Source organism: Mchenga conophoros, linkage group LG14 (genome assembly GCF_057382185.1).
Source record: "Mchenga conophoros isolate Kocher_MC1m ecotype Shallow Benthic linkage group LG14, M_conophoros_male_GT1.1, whole genome shotgun sequence".
NCBI lineage: Eukaryota > Metazoa > Chordata > Actinopteri > Cichliformes > Cichlidae > Mchenga > Mchenga conophoros.
In genome coordinates this window covers 20,823,823-20,847,797 of record NC_140539.1, presented here as the reverse complement: position 1 = coordinate 20,847,797, position 23,975 = coordinate 20,823,823, and the positions used below count along the sequence as shown (strand labels likewise).

Here is a 23,975-nt window from a genome sequence, read left to right as displayed (position 1 = left end):
AAAAGCACACAAACGACCTGCGGATCTTAAAGTGTAGAGGATGTTAAATGGAAAGTCTGCAGTCTAGGGAATTTATAAACCACTGCAGTCCATTTAAAGGTAATCAAGTTCAGTCAATAGTATCGTCTGTACCTCAACTTTAGGTCTTTTTTCTTTTTTAGTGGGTGTATTTGGAGTGAACCTCACTGTTAATGAAAAAAAACCAGCAAATATCAAGGTCCCACAAAAATCCCACATTTATTGCAGTTATGGAATTTTGGTTGTCAAAACTTTTTTACATACTTTTATTTATTTTTTTGCTTAAAACATTTATTGTAATTAAAGTATACACAGTGCTCAGTACTACAGAGATCGTACTGGATATCAAAATTGGTATCTGACTTTGGGCTAGTGTAACTCTCTGACACTTTTTCCAAAATGGCTATTTATTTAAAAAATACTCCTCACGCACTACAGTAGTAGTAGTACTACGGACATGAAAATATATGACAACAAGTGACACATTCACAAAGACAGAGTACACAGTGCCGTCATTCAACTGAACGATGGCAGATCACAGGAGGAGGACCGAATCATTCAGATGTGTGTGCCACTACAAAGACTTTGCTGAACCTCTGCAGTACAAATACAGTGAGACTCCTATACAAACTATATACTGTAAATATACATCTGATTTTTTTTATTCTTACTGCTTTTAGGGCAATTTCATTTCCTCCTTTGTCTCATTCTGTGTTTCCGCCTTGTCTGTTTGACTTCGGTTTCTCTTCCAAAACACACAAAATAAAATAAAGTTTTCCTGATGAGAAACTGGAACCCACATATACAGACAGAAAGCAACACTATGTACAGACACCGCATGTGTTTGCTGCCCACACACTCACTCACGCACGCTGATGCAAACTGAGGATAAAACTTGCAGAATTCAGTGTTTCTGCAAAAAAAAAAAAAAAAAAGAGGCAAAGGGAGAAATCTGATTGGCCGGGCAGCTCAGTACCTGAATGGAAATGCATGGAGCTTAACAGGGAAGGAGACATGAGTATTTAATGCCAGTGATTTGTCCATCAGTTCATCTGTTTCTGGTCCTGAAGTGATAGCTGGATTATCGAAAATGTCTAAAACAGGGAAGGAGAAAGAGAGAAATGGTGGAGGGTTGCAGGATGGAGGCTTTCCTACGGCCCTCCGCTGTAGGAATAATCTGCCTTGTTGTGCATCACCAGCTTGTTGTCCACAAAGTAGAAGCTGTCAGACTGTGTCTCGTAAGGGTGCAGGATCATCTCACGCACTGAGAGAGGGAGAGAGACAGCACACAGCGTTCTAAAACATCAAATCCATCTAAACATGGGGCGGGGGTATTTGTCTCGAGTGCGTCGGAGTGTGTGACACTCACTCATTTCCTCGGACAGCGTGGGGAACTCATAAATGTGCTCGCACGTGTTCTTGCTGCTGGGCATGCAGAAGCCAAACTCGAAATCAAAACTCTTTAGCAGCTGATCGCGGAAGTAGTGTCTCTCAATCATACGGAAGTTGTTGATGGGGGTGTCACCAACCGTGAACTCCACTCTGCAGAGACACAAAGTGGACAAAATACACCCACCAACGAGTAAGGGAATGGAAATACAAACTGCTGTCGCTGCTTTTGACACTTATGATAACAGTTGTAAGAACGCAACAAGGGAAAAGCCTAGTAACAATCAATCTAGATTATCTGCAAACCCAATTCCAAAAGGGTGGCTGCTTAAAACGTGAATAAAACTGAATGCAATTATTTGCAAATCTCAGAAATTCCATATTTTACTCACAGCAGAACACAGAAAACATATCAAGTACTTAACCTGAGAAAATGTAACATCTTAAGAAAAAGCTTGTTTTGAATTTGATGGCAGCAGCACCTCTGGAAAAATTTGGGACAGGGTTTGTGTTCACCACCGTGTAACATCACCTCTTCTTATAACAGTTTGTAAAATGTAGGAACTGAGGAGAGCAGCTGCTGGACTTTTAGGAGAAGAATATGGTGGTGTTTCTAGATTATGGATGGATATGTCTTTTTTGACTGATTTGTGGAATTCACAACAAACTGTGATCAAAGAAAACGATTTCTGGAAGAGTTCCTGATTCCTGACAGAATCATGTCTGTTTTTAATGCAGCACAGTCTGAGGGCCTGAAGTTCACAGACATCCGATAAGCAGCACCTGGCTGCTACTAAAGCCTCTTAATTCCTATGGAAGCAGAAAGGATGCAAGTCTCCTTTATTAGGTTATGGGAGAGTGTCAGATCTGAACACGCTGAGTAGCCTTTAGTGTTTAATTGCATTGGTTGCTTCAGAGCTCTAACAAGTAGCTTTCACATTAGAAATAAATAGCAGTGAAAAAATAAACACATTAGCTTTATTATTTTTATGCGGTTGTGACGAGCAAATCACTTTACTTACAACACACTGCACTGCTCTCTTGTCTTAATTATTCTTTACTGTTATATTTTTACATTCTGCTTACATCTCCATCACCTGTTCCTCTGATAATGTCTCTGATTGGAGCAGACCATGTGCCATCGATCCCCTTTTTGCTTGGAAGAAGAGCGAAACAACACGTCAAACTTTTATGTGAGCCTGAAGCAGAAAGTCTGAGTTAAATAAGAGAGTCGATAATCATAGTCGTGATACCTGTTATCTCTGACTGAGGTTTCACATTTTGTTAAGCCCGGTAATGCAAAGAAGGCCTGGTTTTGTTTAGCTTGCTCTGGAGCACACCCATAAAGGAGGCTTAAAAAAAACATAGTTTGGTGAATTAAATGTGATTAGAAATGATAAAAAGGATAAATCAAAGTTATAAAATTAAAAAATGAAGACTGTCAGGGGTTTTGAGTTTTGGGGAGTTTTGGGTTTTCTATAATTTTGTATTCTTATCTTGTTTTATGTTTCTATACTCTATAATATTAATATTTAGCTTGCTGTATTTCTTAGTGTTTATGGGACCTTTTTTTCAATCTTGGTTGTTGTTTTCACGACTTTAGTTCTGACCCTTTGTTGCAAAGACCTTTAGGTTTGGTCTGTGTTTTGTGGGTTTATGACTTCCTTTTGGTTTTCAGATAGGAGCTCTCTGTTTATGTTGTTAGTTTTACTTTCCTTGTGTTTATGATTTCTTATCTGTGCCTTTAGTTCCCTGCTTGTTTTAGCTGACGATAGGTTTTTAAATTCCCTTTTGTATTCCAAATTCTGTTCCTTCCATCTTATGTTTTGACCTCTTTTCAATTCAATTTCATTTATATAGAACAGCAATTACAACAGCAGCCACCTCAAGGTGCTTTATATATACCTACAAAAAGACTACCTCCATGAGCAAGTACTTGGCGAAAGTGGGAAGGAAAAACTCCCTTTTAACAGGAAGAAACTTCAGGCTCAGGGAAGGGAAGCCATCTGCTGCGACCAATTGAGGACGAGGGGGAGAAGACAGGACAAAAGGCACATTGTAGGAAACACAGAGATGAATAACTAATGATTAAATGCGGAGTGAAAAAAGGTGAATGAAGAAGAAAAACCCAGTGCATCATGGTCCCAAGTCCCCAGCAGCCTAAGCATATTGCACACTAACAAAGGGATCCAGCCCTAACTATATAATTGTATATTTGAGTCTTGGTCTCAGTGTTAGTTATTTCTTGTCTTATTTTGATAGTCTCCTGTCACTAGTGCTTTGCATTTAATTCTACTTCCCCTGTCGCGCCATCTCTGATTGGTTTCAGCTGTCCTCCCACCTGTTTCCTCTCCGGTGTATATCTATTGTCTCAGTCTTTCCTCCTTGCGTGTTTTCTTAGAAGAGTTGTAGTTTTGGCACGTTTGTTCTTGACCTGCATTATTTTGTATTTTAGTAAAAACACAGCATTAAAGCTGATTTTGAGTTTACTTTCCATTTTCTCAGGCCTACATTTTGGGTCCATCCATCCAGCTGTCAAATGCACTAAAACCATTTACTCTACAGGTTAACACACACATAATCCAAATAATAATAATAATGATGATGATAATACTACTACCAATAATAATGATACAAATTTAGGGCTAATCCCAGTTTAGATTAGTCAGTTGATGTGTTGGTTTGAAATCTGCACTCAGTCTCATGATGAGCAGTTTTGGCTACTTGGTGCCCGACTCAGCAGATGGGCTGGGCCACTCTGTTCACACTCATCGCTGTCAGCCTGCTGCCTGTGACACCAGAGCCTACACATATCCTACTTCCGGTACGTTCCCTCAGTCGGAGCAGCAGGGTTGACCGGATATTACACCACATGGGGACTTACGTGGCTCCAACCTGCCGCAGCTGTAGGAAAGCCGGGGTGAACTGGTATCGGACAAAACGGCCGGCATTGGGGTCACACTGCTTTTTACCACCAGCTGAAGACAAGATGAATAAAAACAACAAAAAGCAGTCAGCTTTTTGAGTTCCAGCCCTTGCTCGGCTTATTTGAGCTATGCACATATGCGTGCAGGTTTTTCCTATTAAACTGATGAACCAATAAACCATCTGACATACTGGAAGGTTTTTGGACCTGCCATATAATGTGTTATCTAGTTTCTGCACGTTGGAGCTCACCTGGTGTCGGAGGTTTGGTGATCTCAAAGAGGACAGTCCCCGTTTCCATGTCACGGATCTTAAATCTGGTGAAGTCGATCATGTGGACGTTTTCTTCTGGAGAGCAGAGGTAATCTGAAGACAGAAAAAAAGAAAAAAATGTGTCTTAGGTTCTTCTGTTGTTTTGTACATGATACAAAACCAACTGTCAGTTAACCACAGACTTCTGTTACACTCCAAGAAACAGTCATATCTGTTGTTACAGGCAGGCCCGAACCGGTCTCACATTCATAAAAGCCAGCTCTGCGCTGAAGAATAGTCACCGGTGTAACATCACAGCGGTGCCAGGAAAGCCATTTTTGCACGTTTTTATCTTCCTCTGCGCCGAGAGAAGTCACAATACAAAACTCCCTACTTCAGCTACTTCAGTGAAAGCCAAGACAGACGTTCAGGTCACGCTGAGCTCAGGGAATTGTCTGAGTCGCTCAAAAGGATAGACACACAAAGCAGAAGCTAAACACGTTACTCAAAGTTTCTAACTTTCAAAGCAACTCACTAATCTCTCATATGTTTGTACTTATGTGCATCGGAAGATACGCCCAGAGTCAGGTTTGACAGCGGCAGTTATGTAGTCTCATTTCTGGCGAGTGATTGAATTGTTTTTGTGATTGGTTTGAGTATGCATATACTTACCTTCAGATAAAGAAATCTTACAAAACAATACAGAAAACAATATGGTGATCCTATTATTGTATGCATGAGTTGTATGTTAGGGTTGTTTAGAAATAGCTTTTCTTTATTTAACTTTTAACTAAAGTTGAAGTTTAATGGCTTAAACATAGTTTTGCTCTGGTTCTATGCAGAGCCTACAGACAGCTTTGCAGATCAACTTCTACATGCATTTATATAGAGAAGCAAAGGTGCTTTGTGTTGTAAGATAAGGATCCTACAATCACCTGGGAGCGGTGTTACAAACAAAAATAATTTCCCACAGTCACCCAATTCAGTTCAATTTAATTAATTTCAGTTGTATTTAGTTTTCATATTGGCAGCTAACAATAACAGTTGCTTCAGGTTTTATACCTTGAAAGCCCCAAACAATCTGACAGTCCCCTATGAGCAGCACAGACAATGTCGCCTAATCATTCAAGCCTTTGTATGTGAAGAGAAGGATTCAATTCTGGATTACACTGGGAAATAATAAAGAGAAGCGCATATATGAGAAATATGATCTCGCTTTCTCTCTCTAGTTGTTCCTCTCTAGACTTTTCAGGGGCCTTTTAGAGCCAACCAAAGGTTTTCTCTTTCATGGGGAACACATCTGCCTTCCACTTTCCTGCTCTGGACTGCACTTTTCAACTATTCTGTATTTGACCTATGCAGGGCATCATCAACAACAAAGCTACATGTTATTGTTTGGAGAACTGCATCAGTTGCATACCTGCTTAGGATCTACAACCGGACACCAAAGCAGCACTGTAAATCTTGCCTCGTTGTGGCTGTTTTTGAAGCTTATGGATGGCTCTGGACCACAACTTGGTTTTTCCTGCTGTAAATTCAGGCTGGTGGGAGACCTCCCATGGTGCAAAAAGCAATTCTCCTCTCTTCCTGTGCCTTTATATGCCACATTACATTAACATGTCTTCAGTTTCTCCTTTTTGTTGTGTGTTGTTGATTTTTATTTTATTGTTATTTTTTTTAAAGAAACATTGTATTGGGTCAAAGCAAACATTCTCATTCTCATATAATTTCGGATGCTGTTACCTCTCATTTGCTGCTCTCATGTGCTGAAAATCTAAATTACGATAAAGAATTTTTGTCCACTTTTAAAACACGTCTTAACCCCAATTTTATCCTTTGATTTTCAGCCTCAGCGAGACTTAGCTTTTCTTGTAATTAAATTAGCTACTAACTAATTAATTAATTACTTTGCTTTTTGCTTTCATTTGTTTTTTTATTAATGTATTATATAATTTTATTATTTTGTTCCAATGTTCAGCACTTTGTATCACCTGTGGTTGTTTTAGAATGCTTAATGAATAAAGATGATGATGATGATGATGATGATGACTTTTTTACTGTCCTGTAATATTGTTGACCAAACAGGTTGCTTTCCGACAATAACAATAAATGTTTTTTTTTTTTTATCACTTTTCTCTTTCAGGATTTTGATGGCATTAAACCAAAGAACTGTCAGATTTGGCCACGTTGGCGCTATGTGTGCACGTATGTGTGCACGTATGTGTGCACGTATGTGTGCACGTATGTGTGCGTGGCATGTGTGAGACACTGCCTTCCCAACGGGGCAGGATTAGATCTAAGAGGCTTATTGTGTTTTACCATCACATGGACTGACTGTTTGAGAAGCGCGGACACAAATGCACACACTGTATCTCATTAGGGTATGGTAAGGGCAAGTATTATTAGCTGTTTACGTTGCGTAAGTGTTGAAGGGTCTTTCTCTCTGAGCCTTTCATATGATACATTAAGAAAGACAAACATAAGTTACACTAAATGCGTTATCACCTGACTTGAACGGATCTATGTATTTGTACACACACACACACACACACACACACACCTGCACAGTTACATCTTTGACTCCTTCCTTCTGAGGGTTAAGGAGCAGATGGGCCACACAGGCTTTAGCCACCTGCTCTGAGGTATTTATAGACTTCTTCATAAAGGTTAACACACAACACTTAATGTGAAATTTACTGAACACCAATAATAATCATAATCAATCAATCAATTTATTGATAAAGTAATAATAATCTTAAAAAAGAAGAAATCTGAATGCTGTTATGCCGGAGTTAAAGAAAATCCCTTATTTTGCACGGTTTTAATGGAGATTTACACAGGTGGTGAAGTGAGACCCATTACTTAACAGACCTTATTATTTTTTCTAAGGACAGTCTCTTTGGTTCTTTAGAGTTTCTTTCACACTCCAACCAATGCTAACATCTGACATGTATTTTAACTCACAATTTGCATAGAGTTAAAAACTTTATGAGCTTTGATATTTAGGTGAATGAGATCGTGTCATCTTTCTACGGTGGCCCTGTGAAGTCAAACAAACTGCAACTTAAGAAAAATGGAAAAACACCACAAAAAGCAGACAAAACAAAACGGAAGTGTTTTTGGGAGACAATTATGTGACGGACCAGCTTCAGACGTGAACTGCACTGTAAAAAAAGAAAAGAAAAAAAAACTTAGAAGAAGAAGACAGCTGTAAAAACTTGATGCTGGGAACCCAGTTGTGTATTCTGTAAATCATCATTTGTTTTTCGGTTGGGAATCTGTGCAAGCTTTCTGGAATGTCATGCGGAGTTAGCTACAGTCCAGGGGGATTCAGTTACCACATTAAACATTAAGTGTAATTCAATTTGGGATATTTGATCATTAAAAAAATGAATTTGCTATTAATAGATTAATGTGGATACTTTGACACTAAACCATGAACAGAATGGCTGAATGAACGCAACCCCCTGGTTTAGTCACTAAAACAGTTACCGTTAGCTTGTCACTTCCGCAGCTGGTCCGTCATGGTAATGCTTCCCCTTTCTATGAGGTTTTTTTTTCTATGTCTGTTGTTCTTTTGTGTGTTTTTGCAGCATTTTTATATTGCTTGTGTTTTCTGAAACTGGAGTGACTTTCCATTTTCATAGTGAATAACGGCGTGATCAAGAGATTTTTGCCTTTAAAAAAAAAATTTTTTTTCGGTTACTTTCTGAAACAGTGAGAGTATAGATAGCGTGTGTTTATTTGCAGCGCCCTCTAGTGCTGTGGTTTTTTTTAATGTGAGGGGCTTATATGCACTGGGAACATTACTATAAGCCTAATGTTACTGCTGCAAATGCAACTTTCACATTGGATTTAAAGAGTGCCTGCATGCTATGTGGCCTAGACGCGATTAGCATGGAGTCGTTTTGAAATAAACCCAAGAACTGAAATCGTCGTCTTGGCTGAAAGCTGAATCAAATACTGTTATCTAACACAGTGCAAAACTACGCTCTTCATGCTGCAGAGATTAGATGCTTGTTTGGGTTACTCACACTAATAACATAAGTATCTACAACCTCTCTCACCTCCCCCAAACCATTTACAGCTCATGTTTAATATGACAGCATGTCAGGGTCCTGAGCTAAATGACTGTTTCAGGGATGCAGCAGAGTCAGAGAGGAAAGTGTTTACACTCAGGATCCAAAGCTTAAAATAGCTACTGTAATTGCAGCTTTGACATTATTTTCAAAGTGAAGGATGTATTGGGTATGTTACACTGAAGTCCATCGGTGTGTTACCCTGCTCCCACGGTTAAACCATCAACTTAAAAAGGAAACTCTCGCATGCGTACTGCACTATTCAAAAGTCTTGAGCTACCTTTGATTTCTTTATATTCTGCTATGAAAACAGGAAATAGGTGCAATGACTTATTGAAACATCAGCATACATATATGGAAATACTGCATATAAGGCACAGATAGTTACCATGCTAATAGGCCTGAATGTCAGTATTTGGTAAGGCCGCCTTTATTCTTTAGCACAGTCTGAACTCTCCTGTTAAACTTTCTTGTAATTTCTTTAAGGAATAGTTCTCCAGGCTTCCTAAAGGATATTCAAAGCTCTTCTCTGGATGTTGTCTGCCTTTTGTTCTGTTCTTTGTCAAGATGATCTCATACTACTTCAATAATGTTCAGGTCTGGGCTCTGGGGAGGCCAATCCATGACTGATAGTGTTCATCTATGTGTTATTCTGACAGGTATGCTTTTACTGCACTGGCAGTGTGTTTAGGATGTTTGTGATGCTGAATAATTAAGCTATTGCCCATCAGATGATTTCCAAATGATACTGGACCGTGGATCAAAATTTGATGATACTTTTCTGCTTTTATAGTCACATCGATATTTACAAGATCTCTAACACCACTGGCTGAAATGCAGCTCCAAACCATAACAGCCTTTACCGTGTTTTACAGATGGCCTCTCTCCTTCCTTGATTTGAACCAAAACTTTTCATAAGACAAACATTCTTCTGAAAATGGTCAGGTACAAGGACTGGACTGAAATTATGTGAAAAAGCAGCCAATGTCCAAAGAAATGCTGAAAGGACTTCAGAAAACCTGGAGAACTATATCTCGCTCCTCGGAAGCAAAATATATAAGAAATGACGGGTGGTTCAAAACGTTTGCACAGTACTGTACATACAAAATCAAAGATTAGGTCAGAACTATTCCCACAGTTTACTCACAGTATATTATAACATTGCTAGAACGCCTTTGGCTGTTTTGATCGAACGAACATTGACTGAAAACTCAAAGTCAGTGCTCTTTCCCTCTGTCCAGTAAGAATCTTTTATGTTACAACCTCAAGGAAAACTGAACTCATCATTTTTGGTGAAATAGCCCTTCCTTTTCTCACAATCTGTCTGACGAGTGCTCTAAGTCTATTTTCTGTAACAGCTACTAAACTTGCTGTCTTTGTGGACAGATGACTGATAGATGTACTTGGTGAATCAGAGACGGCTTCTTGCCAAACCTGATGAAAAAGACAGATGGAGCGTTTCATCTGATAGCAAAGCCAATGAAATCACTTTCATCCAGTGCAGTGCAAGAATTTGCACACTTCTGTGTGCTCCTACGGTCGCATGAAGCCCAGACTACACACTACAAAACACACTTTGATTTCACAGCCTCTGCACATGGAGCAGCTTGACTGATGATGGGTGACTGCCTTTCAGAGATTTGTAGTAGTCATAAAATATACCCCTTTCACATGCTCGGTGTTTAGAGAACACAAAATTTGGTGTGAGGGGAAAAACACACAAACTGAAGGAAAAATGTCATTTTCAGTTTGTGAAACATATTTAGAACACCAAAAAAGAAAGAAATAAAAAGAAATAAAAAAAGACAGAGAAGTACAGTATAAACAAATAGGTCTCAGACTGGTTTCTGAAAACATGTAGCTGGGGCAAATCTACCTACTATAGCACATTTGGAATTATTTATATATCGTCTGTGAAAGCAATTAAGTTAGGAGTTAACTCTGCTCTAGATGGTTTTCATCCTGCTCGGGGGCTACTCCACCAGTTGTATCTTTGGAAGATATTTAAGGGTGTGTGGGAGTTTACCCAACCAGTCTAAAGGCATTGGACTGCTTTCTTTAAGGTGTCCTGTGAGGGGTGTTTCAGGAGTCTGTTGTAAGTTACGTAACTGCTGATTAATGGGAAGAAAAATACTACTGCTGAAGCCAGCATCTTAACATATTCCAGCCATGAAGATTACCCCTGCACATTTAAAAAATTATGCTCTGTGTCAATGTGACACAGAGGTCTAGAGCAAGCATCCATATGTGAGGATTGGGAAGTGACCGTCGTCTAACTATTGTTTCAATCAGCGCATCACAAATACACAGTGCTAAAGGGCACTGTATGTACCTCTAAGTGACTTTCAGAAAACAGCATTATTTAACACCTGGGGAATAAGAATAAGCTTAAAATAGAACATTTTAGGCTTTACACACAGTAAGTTTTGTCCAGAGAGTAAAACTTGTTGAACGCGTAGCTTCACTGGTGCTGTAAAAAGGAAACCTGTACACAGCATCTCACTAACAAGGAAAAAAGTACAAGAAAATAACCGTCCATCATTGTAAAGACAGGACATCCATAAAAATGTGGTTAAAATGATGGTTCTATTCGTCAGTTTGCTCTTCTTTCCTTTTTGCACACACACACACACACACACACACACACACACACACACACACACACACACACACACACACACACACAAAGTGCTGCACTTCACTTCCTTCAACACTGTCACCTAGCAACGCTCCTTGTGATAGAGCACTAGCTCGATTAGCCAGTCTTTTTCCTTCTCCTGTTCCACCTGCCTGCTCCACAACAACAAGGTGCAGCAGCAAATCAAAGGAAAGCATCTTGGATTTGACATCAGTCGTATGCAAACGAAATGCACCACGTCTGGGATCCAATGGAGGTATGCCTGAGGCCTCCTCCTATGGAGGATTGTGCAGGATGTGCCTGAAGTGCAGGAGAAATTAGACATCCTGTGGCAGTGAAAACAGTGACTCCACTTGTGACATGAGACCTTACTGTACTTGTCATTTTGCTGAAACATGTCATTATCTTCCAGCTCAGGTAGGCTGCCTTTAATTCTGCCTTTGCCTTTTGGATCTTACTCTAACCTCGACACATCTAATTTCTTGGATAACAATCAGACTCATGCTATTAGACTAACATCAGGCTTTTGTTAAATACATGAATTTTCAGTTGTCAACAGAGTCCTGAAAAGAGGCAGCAGCACCTCTACAGAGAGTAAAATTAGCACCAAGTCAAGAGTCATGCTGTGCTCCTGCGTTCAGACTCCCAGAGCCTGTCTGACGGGTGCCACTTATAGCTCCCTAATCCCTGAGATTAGCCCGGAGTTACAGACTTTCAGCCACAGGGATTGACTCCACATGGCTCATTCTTTGACTGCGTGGCCTTTGATTAGTTTTAAGACCTTGTTTTGAATAAATCTAAGAACACAAGTAAGGAAAATGCAAAACATGTTTGCATGTTTTCACCTTAAATCCATAGCCTTTGGCTGCTTGTGGCATTAGCATTACACGTTGGAGTTCACGTAATGATGTATGGTGCACCTGAGTGCGGCGGGTTGTTTCATGTCTCTCAGTTAACAGAACCTGCAGGCAAACTGACAAATGGTGAGGTTCATGGAGAGGTTGCATTCTGAGCAGCTGAATGCAGATGAGATTTTTCTCCTCTTATCTTTCTCCAACCAGAAAAAAGAGGGGGGAAAAGATCCGGGGCTTCCTGTATCTTATGATCAGTGCTGGTGGTAATTCTTTACATTCGTCTGCAATGCACTATGGTTCCTAAATTAAGTAATCACATTAGTTACTAATCAAATATTTATGTCAATTTTGTTACGCAAGTTCTTTAATTACCTGCATAATTTTTGCTTGTGCACTAATCACTTGACTTTGGTTCACGTGGCGGATTTGGATAAAAATAGCAGAGTCGTCTGTAGCTTCTCAGGGGTGGATATAACAAATAATCTTGTGGACATTTGTTTTCATATCTTAGTGAGGACAAACAATTGACATAATGCCTTCCCTAGCCACTTGCCCTAACCATCAGAAATGAATGCCTAACTCTAACCTAACCATAAACTAGTTGTAACCCTGACACAAAACCCACATTTTGAGTCTCAAAAATACCTTTAAACTCGTGGGGACGGGCATTTTGCCCCCACAAATATATTAGCATTCCAGTTTTTGGCATATTGAAAAATGGCACTTTATGTATGTTGATTGCACTTTATGTACACACACACACACACACACACACACACACACACACACACACACATAAAAGCACACAAAGCAATGAAAATTTGAGAATTTTTTTCCCTTTGTTTTCTTTTTAAGATGTTGGAGTGAAAACAGATGATAGCATTCACCTAGCTTACTACAAGGAGTGATTGTTGTTACCTCTGCCAGCTGTTTTCCTTTTCCACCCTTTATGCCTAGCTATGGTGCAGTGGTTAAAACATTTGCTTGGCAATTGCAAGCATGCTGGTTTGGTTCCAGCTGGAGGCACAAATCCCTTCTGGGGTTGCCTCAGGAAGGGAATCTGGCATAAAACTCTGCCAATGCAGAGCAAACATGCGGTGCTACCCAATGGAACGACCCCTTGTGGTAACAGAACAGCTGAGAGTAGCTTTTATGCCTAAACTAGCCTTCAGAGAATAAAAAAGTAAAATCCCTACAAAAACTGCAAATGCTGAAATTAAACATATAATTTCTCTTTTTTGCTAGCAAGGCAAGTTTATTTATATAGCACAATTCAACAACAAGGTGATTCAAAGTGCTTTACAGAGACATTAAAAAATCAAAAACAAATAAAAAGCATGATTTAAAATTGATTTAAAAAAAACAGTAGATAAAATCTGTAGTTAAAATGTAAGTTTTGAAATTTAAGCTTAAAAGTGTGGATTTGATGCTTTATTCAAATTCAGCTAAGAATAGGTGAGTCTTCAACCTGCATTTAAATAAACTGAGTGTTTCAGCTGATAGCAGGCAAAGATCCTCAAAGATCAGCAGGTTTGATTTGTAGGGTAGTGCACACATGTATACTGAATGTAGGTCATCTGTTCTTCAGGTGGAACCACTTCAGTATGGAGTATGATATAACCTCTGCCTGGTAGTAAACACACACACTCCACCTCTCTTCATGGACATCATCCATTTTAAAAAGTGCATAAAATAGCTCAAATTAAACTGCAGAACAAAACAGCTCAAAATATAAAAACATATTTAAAAAAACTACTGATGTTTTTATTGTAACTTGTAAAACTGCACCTTGCAAATAGATAGAGACTGCTTAAAGCAGCAGATTCAGCAGCACACTGATATGAATATTTGAACTCTTATAGTATGGGCCTCCAACCTGTGGCTTTGGATCCATATGTGGCCCTTCCACCTGTCTCCAGTGGCCCCCTTTGGCTCTGATAAGAAAACTAGATTAAGAAAATGATCCTCTTAAATTCTCTAGACCTCCGTATCAGTGGCTAGCATGGATGCACATCTATACACGTCCTGTTTTAGTGTCCTTAGCTATGAACTGAAAATAAAAGTGTCATAAGAAACTTAACAGTGATGGTCAGATTTGTTTGCTTTAATCTCTGATGCTGCTGGTATACTTTACCTGTGGCTGGACTTCTGTCAGAATTAATTTGAAATGTGTCTTTTACTATTTTCCTATATTTCAGCAAATACTTTTATCTGTTTCTCAAACTTATTATCATTACTTATAATTTAATTCCTTAGCACAAGCATGGGAAGAACTCATAATGGCTCAACTCTGTTTTAAAGTGGGTCTATACGGTTTGTTTTTCTTTAAAATTGTTCTGTTTTGTTGATAATAAAACATAAGCAAACTAAACGCTTTTAGTTATTTTAGGTCTCGAATTTCATGAATGCAACAAAATCTTGGTAACACTGAAAAAGAAATGCAACGTCAGAGTACCAAATAATCACTATAACTAGTCTACTGCAGAGTAATTACATGTGGTGAAAGATTTTAACTATTTAAACCTGTTAGCAATGTTACTGTAGGTTAATTTATATGTAACAAGCCGTGTCCCTCCGTTAAGATAACATTAGAAAAAATTTATTTATTTATTTTTTATCTCAAAGCTGGGAAATTCTTTCGTTATAATAGGTAAAAAGTGAAGTTCAGCACAGCAAACATCTAACAAATAGCCTGCATAAGTCAACACTGTGGGGCTCTAGTTTCTCCCAATATACACAGCGTGTAAATTTAACACTACTTTAATGTAAATACTTTTATTTTTCCTTTAGTTGAAGAAGATTTACAAGATGGTAGTGAGGCCTGCTGCAAATGAAACCAGATATTTACATACACTTAAAAAAACACAAAAACATTTTCTTTACCCTCAAAGATGAAATCGGGTCTTGTTTTAGATCAATAAATATTAACGTATTTGTTGTATTTATGAAATGTCTGAATGAAGAAAGAGAAAATTGTTATGTATTTTTTTTATTACTTTCATCAAAGTCAGAAGTATACATATACTTCCTTTGTGTTTGGTTTGCCCTGAAACTGTTTCACTTGGTCAAACGTTTTTGGTATCCTTCCACAAGCTTTCTACAATAGCTTGCTGGAATCTCGTCCCACTCCTCTTGACAGAACTGGTGTAACTGGTACAGGTTTGTAGGCCTTCTTGCTCGCACTCGCCTTTTCAGTGCCACCCACAAATTTTCGATGGGATTGAGCTTTATGATGGCCACTCCAATACCTTGACTTTGTTGTCCTTAAGGCACTTTGTAACTAATTTGGAGGTAGTGCTTGGGGTCATTGTCCATTTGGAAGACCCAAGCTCTAAATTCCTGGCTGATGTCTTCAGATGTTGCTTTAATATGTCCACATAATTTTCTTTTCTCATGATGCCCTCTATTTTGTGAAGTGCACCAGTCCCTTCTGCAGCAAAACAGCCCCACAACATGATGCTGCCACCTCCATACTTCACAGTTGGGATGGTGTTTTGAGGCTTCGAAGCTTCCCCCTTTTTCATCATTACGGCCGAACAGTTCAATTTTGATTCGTCAGACCAGAGGACATGTCTCAAGAAATTAAGATTTTTGTCCCCATGTGCAGTTACAAACTGTAGTCTGGCTTTTTTAATGGTGGTTTTGAAGTAATGGCTTTTATCCTCCCAGAGTAACCGTTCAGCTTTTGGTATTACGGGACTTGTTTTGTTATGGATAGTGACACTGACGTATCAGTTTCAGCCAGCATCTTCACAAGGTCTTTTGCTGTTGTCCTGGGGGTGATTCGCACATTTCGCATCAAAGAAACATTCCTCTCTTGGACTCAGAATCCGTCTCCCTCCAGATGATTGGTTGTACGTTCCCATGCTTTTTATATATCTTAACAGATGAACGTTGGACCTTCAGGCATCTGGAAATTGCACCTAAAGATGAGCCACACTTGTGGACCTGTTTTCCCATGATGTCAAAGAAAGGCTCTGTGATTGGGGTATGCCTTTATATGCATCCACAGATGTGCCACCAACTCAAATGGACTCAATTAACCTATCAGGAACTTCTCAAGCTCAGAATGGAATCATCTGGAGTTTTCATTTTCTTTAAAGACACAATAAACTTAGTGTATGTATACTTCTGGCTTTAAAGAAAGTAAAAAATACATAACAATTTTCTCTCTTTTTATTTTGACGTTTCACAAATACAGGAAATATGTTAATATTTATTGATCTAAAACAAAAAAGTTTACTCTCATTCGATTGTTGATGGTAAAGAAAAAAATGTTTTTGTGTTTTTTTCTGAAGTGTATGTGAATATCTGGTTTGAGCTGTGTGTTGTTGTATGGTTTGGAGATGGAGGCACTGACAACAAGACAGGAGGCTGAGCTGAAGATGTGAAGATTTTCATTGGGATCAACCAGGATGGATAAAATTAGAAATGAGTGTATCAAAAGGACAGTAACTTCTTCAGTTTAAAAGTTAAAAGCTCTTGTTGTTGATATTAATGTGATTGTGTTGAAAGTAGTGCAGTGTCCTATTTTAGTGATGGTGTAAAAAGAAGAAAACGCCCATTTTTTTACTAGTGTTGGACAACGAATGTTAAAGATGGAGGAGAAAAAAAGGAAGACCACAGAAGAAGTTTGTGGATGAAGGAGGACACGCACCTCTGTGGCGAGCCCTAAAGGGAACAGATGAAAGAAGGTTTCATCTGTAAAGGACGTCCAGCTCAGCAGAAAAGCAAAGAGTAAAGTTGACTACATCCTGTTTAGGATCACCCATTTTTAATCTGATGTAGCTCTTTCAGAAAATTCTTCCTATCAGGAGGAGAAAATGAGCAGAGATCCAGCATGAATGGCTACAAGCATATGTTTAGTCTCTTGAAGCCACAGTAAATTTTCTAGACTGCTGATTGCAATTTGTAAGGGGCATGAAAAAATATTAATGTTACTGAATAAGCAGAATATTTTCCAATTACTTATTCAGATGCTCCACTGATGATTGTCATTTAGCTTAGCTATGCTGGGGAGTCTAAATTCATCTTCAAGTAAAACTAAAGGTTTATTACACTACGAGGGTTCTGGTGGCATCTTCGCATACACAACTGAACTAAAATTATTCAGCACCAAACCCTGACCTGTGGTAATTTTTCTATTTCAGCTCTCACGGTTTGTCATCCACAAGCAATCAGAATTGATTATATGACTTAACACAAATACCAGCACCAGCCAGTAAGCACAGAGTCATAGGTTATTGATCAGTAACCATGTTAGACCCGATACAGGGTGATGGCCGTCTCACAAGTGCACGTTTACCATAATCCAATTGCTTAAGCAAAAATTAGGCCTAAACTCATGTGAGGGACACCTCACGAGACCGTGCCGGTGACTGATGTGGATTCAAAAGCCATCTCTCTGCGCTTCAGATCGCTCCGAAAGAATAACCTTGCGACAGCTGTGCATGGGAGATTAAGAACCGGCTGCACCAATCAATTTTAATTAAAACTGTATCCATTGTGCTGGCACACATCACAGAGTGGAAATCCCGCCCGATGTAGATAAAGCGCTGCTCTGTGTCCCAGACTTATTAAGGCCAAATAATTGATTGCCCATTAATGTAAAAGGAGCAAGATCGCTTTGAGTAAATCATCTGGATAATTCAAAATTACACACAAGTGATCCTTTGAGTAAAAAGACCCACAGTCTAAGAAAGCATCTAGTGTGGTCATGCTCCTCTCTTCCCACGAAGGTGTCATTTTTTACACTGAAGATAACTTTTTTTAAAACCTGGCTGTATTTTGGAAAAAGGGAAGTGTCAGGTTCCAAACTTTACACCCATCCTTCACGAGACCATTACAACAGGTACAGCTGGATGAAAGCTCTCTAAGGGTGTTTTCAAACCTATAGTTTGCTTACTTTGGTCCAAAGCTACTTGTAAACTTGTAGCAAACTAACCACGTGAGAATGTTCATTCCGCTCATTGGCCAGATGTGTCTGTGGCGGGAACTACAAAAGTAAATACAGGAAGAAGGTTCTGTATTCTGGACCTGTGCTCATCTATAGTACACAGTAGTAGTATCAGGGTGGGATCATGTTCACACCATAAACAAACCGCTCTGGAGACTGAGACTCTTTGGAGGAGGTGGTCTTGGTGCGGTTGTTTTGGTCTGCAACCGAGTGCGATTACCATGTTCAAACCTGCACAGACGAACTGATTTAAACTGACCAATCTCCTTTTTCAGGCTAATTAGGACATGAATGAAACAACATCGAAAGCAAAAAAGTCAACACAAACTAAACTTCTACTGCGTGCATGTGTGCTTTTGTCTCAACTAAAGATAGCTGTCACCTTGAAAAGTGGTAAAATCTAGTGGTCATTCTATTCATAATGGACATTGTGGTTTTAAGAGCAGCATGGTGATTAGTACTGTTACCTCACAGCCAAAAAGGGCTTGGGTTCAGATCTGGGCTGAGGCATTTTTGAATTGCATAAGCAGTCTGGACAGTTTCACATTACCAGGTAACATGATGAATGTAAGTACCCAGCAAAAATTGTGTTAAATGATCGCTGTTTTATCATATTTAAGAAACAGTTCTAAAAGTTGTGCTGTTATCTGGTTGTCTGCTTCAGCTGTTTTGTGGATGTCATGGTTGTTAAGAAGAATTTTGGTACATTATGATTTCTCTATGAAAACAAAACAGAAACTTAAGCACCATAAAATGTGATCGAAGTCATGGCTTTGATAGCTAACCTGCCAACACAACATGGACTCTAAAAGCTTGTGTTAGAAGGGTCTGACTGGACCGTCTCTGGTCTCTGAAAAATAAAGCCAGCATGTAAGTGGCTAAATCTTCACTTCCTCTGTGTGCTGCTCAAGACTGACTCCAACAGGTTACAAAGTCTAAAAGCTTACAGCAATGCAATAATGTAATGCAATACTGTACTAAATTCAGTAATTACACTAGCTGCAATTGTGTCATTACAAAAGGTCTTCATTTATCTGCGTGCCGCTTGGATAAAGTTTTTAAAGTTCATGTGTAGCAGGAGGAAAATAGCAGCGCAGTCTACAGCAGACATTACTTTTATTTTTAGTTCCCAGAAGGGCAAGAGAGAGAAGGTAAAGTGCAAACTGCATCCAAGACAGAAACAAATGCATTATACTGCTTCACAAGCACCTGCAGAGACAACATGCTAATGCAAAGCTACACAGCAAAATCTCCAGTGTTAAATTAACACTGGAGAGTGTCTATATGGGTCCACACCTCTGAGTGTTAAATACAACACGGTTGAGTGTTAAATTAACACTTTTGACAGTGTTATATGTTTAAAAGTAACCTAGTCAGTTTTGAAGATTAACAATGGCTAACACTGAGCAGTGCTGATTTTCTAACACTGGAAAATAACTCAAAATGTTAGAAATATTCCAGTGTTAGAAAATCAGCACTGCTCAGTGTTAGCCATTGTTAATCTTCAAAACTGACTAGGTTACTTTTAAACATATAACACTGTCAAAAGTGTTAATTTAACACTGGAGATTTTGCTGTGTAGTAAAGAACCCAGGATGATGTTAAATCTGAATGTTTGCTGACCCCAGCCCAGTACCCAAAGCCTGATCTTCAACAGGTAATGAAAGCAGTGATGGACAATCAGGTTTGAAGCCTTTGTTTCTACCATTTTATGTTTCTAATTTAAAATCACTGTGGTGATAGCTTTGAAGTCTCTTTGGCCTGGTTTTCAGCTTTATGGTTGTACCTAAAAACTAAGAGAAAATAATACGTATTTATTCTCATTAAGGTACAAATAGGGTAGAGCTGTGGAGACCTGGCTTGTCTGGTCTTGTTCTGTTAAAGCCAAATAAAGATCTGTTAGTCTGTTTAACTGACTGGCCTCCAAGTTGTCCGGCAAACCTCCACACCACATGCCCGCTGGACCTGCTAGCCGCTCCTTCCTCGCCAGACCACCTACAGCCTCATCTAGCATCGAACAGTCATTAGACTGAACCTCTTTACTGTATTTGTGTCTTTTGGAGCATTTATGTTGGATTTGTTTGGTTGCTCTGTCATCCAAGCAAATCCATGAAGCAAATCCATGAAGTGTATCCATCATTATGTTCATTCATTCAAATTAGCACTAATTAGCCTGTATGGGTGTCTTTGCATTGTAGCTGTCAGTTTATGATTGCAGCTAACTGCGCTAACTAGCATTAGCTAATAAATTAGCACTCCATTCTTTCATCCATATCAGGTACAGTGCAACAACAGGCTGAAGAACAAAACCAGTAAGCCCATCTTTGATCATGACCTCAGTGTTTGAAAGTTTGGCTATGTATATTGGTTGTATCAACAGCAGAATATAAGGAAAGGTAAACGTTAAATACAGTTAATTCAGTGCAGGTGTGGAGGATGAGCACTTTTGACAGAGACCATTTCAAATCAGCTATAATTTGTTTAAACAACTGAGGTGTAATGAATGACTGATTCAGTATTTTTATGGTTTTGGTGTGCAACAGTGAATGCATCCACTGCTGCACACTGATATCATAAACCAAACACACCCACAGTCACAACCCTTCCCATAGCGTTCCAACAAAGGGTCATTTCTGTCTGAATCCACCTGCTAACAGCAGTATTTCAGGGATCTGGATCTCTCAGGTAGCTGTAATCTCACTGTGGACTGTATGTTTTAAATTGTCAGCTGGAAATTTAAATGCATTTTCAGCAAGAGGCACAATTTTCCTGAAATCCTGACTGCCTTTCTGCGGCACTCAAGTGCACTTACATGGAGACATAGTTAGACATGGTGGATGACAGGAAAGTGGCTACAATAGAGAATTAAATAAACATAGAATGTTTCCAGAAATGTCTGTAACAGGATCAAATATTTTAAATTTAAGTCTCCCGTTTTTTTCAGAAATCTGTGTTTGATTATAACCAAGAATAACATATTTCACACCGCTCTTGTCCATCAGTAATTCTTGATATGAGGTTACAGGATTGCAAGCGCAACATTAATTTAGTGTCAGCAGTAAGCCTGCTTACAGTATGTCCGTCTGCAGCCATATCATAAATCATCTGTAATGCAAACAGTGAACTGATTATGTGCCATTTTTCATGTCACAGCACTGTTTCTCATCTGCCTGGATTATATTGCTTCTCCGTTCTGCCTGTGTGACAATGAGGCGCTGTGCCTTGCTTATCAGCACTGAACCACCATGACAGACTGGAGATGGGCTGCCCCAAAATGGTGGCATTTGCTTCCCAAAAGCACAAAAGGAGAAGTCATTTACACAGCAGGCTGCGGTATTTTCTGCAGACGCCTTTTCTCGAAAAGATTTTCTTTCCCTTGCAGCAGAAAACAATAGCCAAAATTATATGAAACTGTGCTTATCTGTGGGATATGTGTGTGTGTGTTTTTTGTTAAATGGTGAGGACTTGGAACCACTTTTGGACACCTCGGTGTGAAATAGGGCTTGACGACAGGTTGAAAAAGTCATCTTTCACCATCGAGGATTACAGCCACACCGCGTGTCTATAACAGGGTGCAGCTCAATAAATGAATGAGTGGCAAGCACATTTGTAAGCTTATTCCTAGTCTCCAGGGTCATTAATTACCTGAGGTGTATGGCTCCACTGCAGAATGCTGTTACAGCCATTCTGACATAATCCAGATTACATGTCAGTGGAGAGCGGAGATTACCGCACCATCACGAGTGATTTAGGAATTATCAGGCTGATGCAGGCCGAGCACTGCCTCTCCTCTTCTGAGGGGTTACTGGATGAAAATCCATGTGACTGTTTGAGAAAAGAATGAGAGCGTGACTTAAACCGAACTGAATAAATAAAAATAAAGGCAAAAAAATTGGATTTGTTTGCCTTTTCACTTTGTCGAAAGATCAGTCACTTGTTGAAATCCCTTCTTGTTGCATGATAATAGTTGGGAAATCTTAACTCTAATGTTTAGATTAGCATCTTTTTTTCTCATTGAGTTGGGGTGTGATTTAGTGCTTCATCACACAGTCTTTTAATACTGCATATGGATATTCCAGTCATTAGTAACAGTTTGGTCACATTTGCTCCTAAAGTTGTTAAGATGAGGCTCAAAAAAACTAAAGTAAAATCAGCTAATCACATTTCTTTGCTCACACTAACTGTCGCAGGCCTCGAGTAGTGTTACTATACTGTAAGTTTTCACACAAGCCACCTCCACAAATTGTACAGTTTCATAATAGTGCATCCTTGATCACCACAGAGATGCAATAGATGGACTAAAAGCACCTGCGTGAAACATCCTTGTGAGAAGAAGACACGTGAGAGAGGCTTTCACTGTTCCCCTTCTCCAGCACAAGTTTATTAAAGTGTTGGGAAAGCAGGCCTGGTGCTGGGGAGAGCCTCTGTGGCCTCCCTGCTTCCATTACATAATGTGGAAAGTGTCAGTTATATATGACAAACAACAAGTTAATGGTATCACTGTCTTGTTTTTGTTCCAACTGTCTGAGAGGAGCTATAATCAGTGGATCACCTCTCCGGCCACCTGTTACCTCAGAGCCACAGGTATCTTGACGTGAGGGAGTAGTAAGCATCACTCAGGCCCCCCTCCCCTGCAGTGGGAGTTGAGAGGCGCACATTAGAAGCACCTACACTCACCTGCTGTCTCTTTCAGTGCCTACACAGTCAAACACAGAGGTACAAAAACAAAACAAAACAACTGGAAGCATTCACACACACACACACACACACACACACACACACACACACACACACACACACACACACACTGATGCATTAGTAGTACCAGTCAAACTTTGCACGGCAAATACATCTGCAATTGGACGAGACATCTAATCTACAACTGCACACTGACTGAAACGCACACTGATTACAAGTGGTTAATCTTTTTTTTTTAAGCTATAACACTCGGAGGTTATGTCAGAGTCGCTGTCCATGGTATCTGTCAACAAGGAAAGCACATTTACAAAAAAAGACACCGCGAACAAGGAAGGAGCACATGGGTCTGCACTAATCCCATCTAACAGTAAGGCTGAACTCATCCCCCCGTATCGTGCGAGTTGCGGCGGGTTACTCACTCTTGGTGATCTTCTGTAGCCCGAGCACATCCTCGGGCGTTATTACGGTGTGTTTGCGCAATTCTTCTTCGGTTGTAACCGGGATGCCCATGTCTGATGAGTTGCAGCCTTGCTGCACTTTCATGTCCGGCAGGAGAGGGTTGTTCGGAACGCGACCTGGCAGGAACTGAGGCTTTCTGATGTTCTCGGCGTCGTCGCCGCAGGAGCCGATTTACTTGCGCCTTTAGTTACGCGATGGCTAATACGCCGTACAGCAAATAGGCTCTACTCTGTTACAAGAATAACTCATTCTCCGAGCCTCCTCCCCTTCTCGATCCGGTAAAAGATAAAAATCAGCCCTCGGCTCCCTCCCTCCTTCCCTCCTCCTCCAAGCCTCATCGGCTCTCTCGCAGCTATTTAATCCAAATCCTGCGGCTTTAAAGCGACCGGCGATGCGTGGCTGTCCGTCTGCGCGCCTCGTCATGCGCTGCCGGTGCGTGCGCGGTTGGCTTTTTGCTCAATAACAGTTTCGCACCTCCGAGATGAGCTCTGGCACCTCCCGCGTGGAAGTTAGTGGGGGTCAGGAATAACCGCTGGAAATCGTATTGTGGATGGTGCGTTCACTGCACTGCTGTGTGGAAAGAGACAGAGGTGCTAAAGTGCACGGCGGAGCTCGAATGTGCAAGCTACACAACGCAAGGCTGTCTGTTTTTGTTTTGTTTTTTAGGGCAGTTATTTAGCCTCCGAAATATAATCGGTGCTGAGGCT

The 23,975-nt window shown here is 39.9% G+C and overlaps 1 protein-coding gene across 1 annotated transcript; it reads right to left on the bottom strand.

Moving 5' to 3' along the window:
* Positions 1–212: 212 nt before the first annotated feature.
* unc119a1 (unc-119 lipid binding chaperone a1) lies at positions 213–23,586 on the bottom strand. The gene is made up of 5 exons (XM_085243297.1): positions 23,229–23,586; positions 4,585–4,698; positions 4,292–4,385; positions 1,388–1,560; positions 213–1,282 (listed from the first exon to the last, which is right to left on the bottom strand). The coding sequence occupies exons 1-5, from the start codon at positions 23,350–23,352 to the stop codon at positions 1,170–1,172; spliced, it is 618 nt and encodes a 205-aa protein (XP_085099423.1). The 5' UTR covers positions 23,353–23,586; the 3' UTR covers positions 213–1,169.
* Between the last annotated feature and the right edge of the window lie 389 nt (positions 23,587–23,975).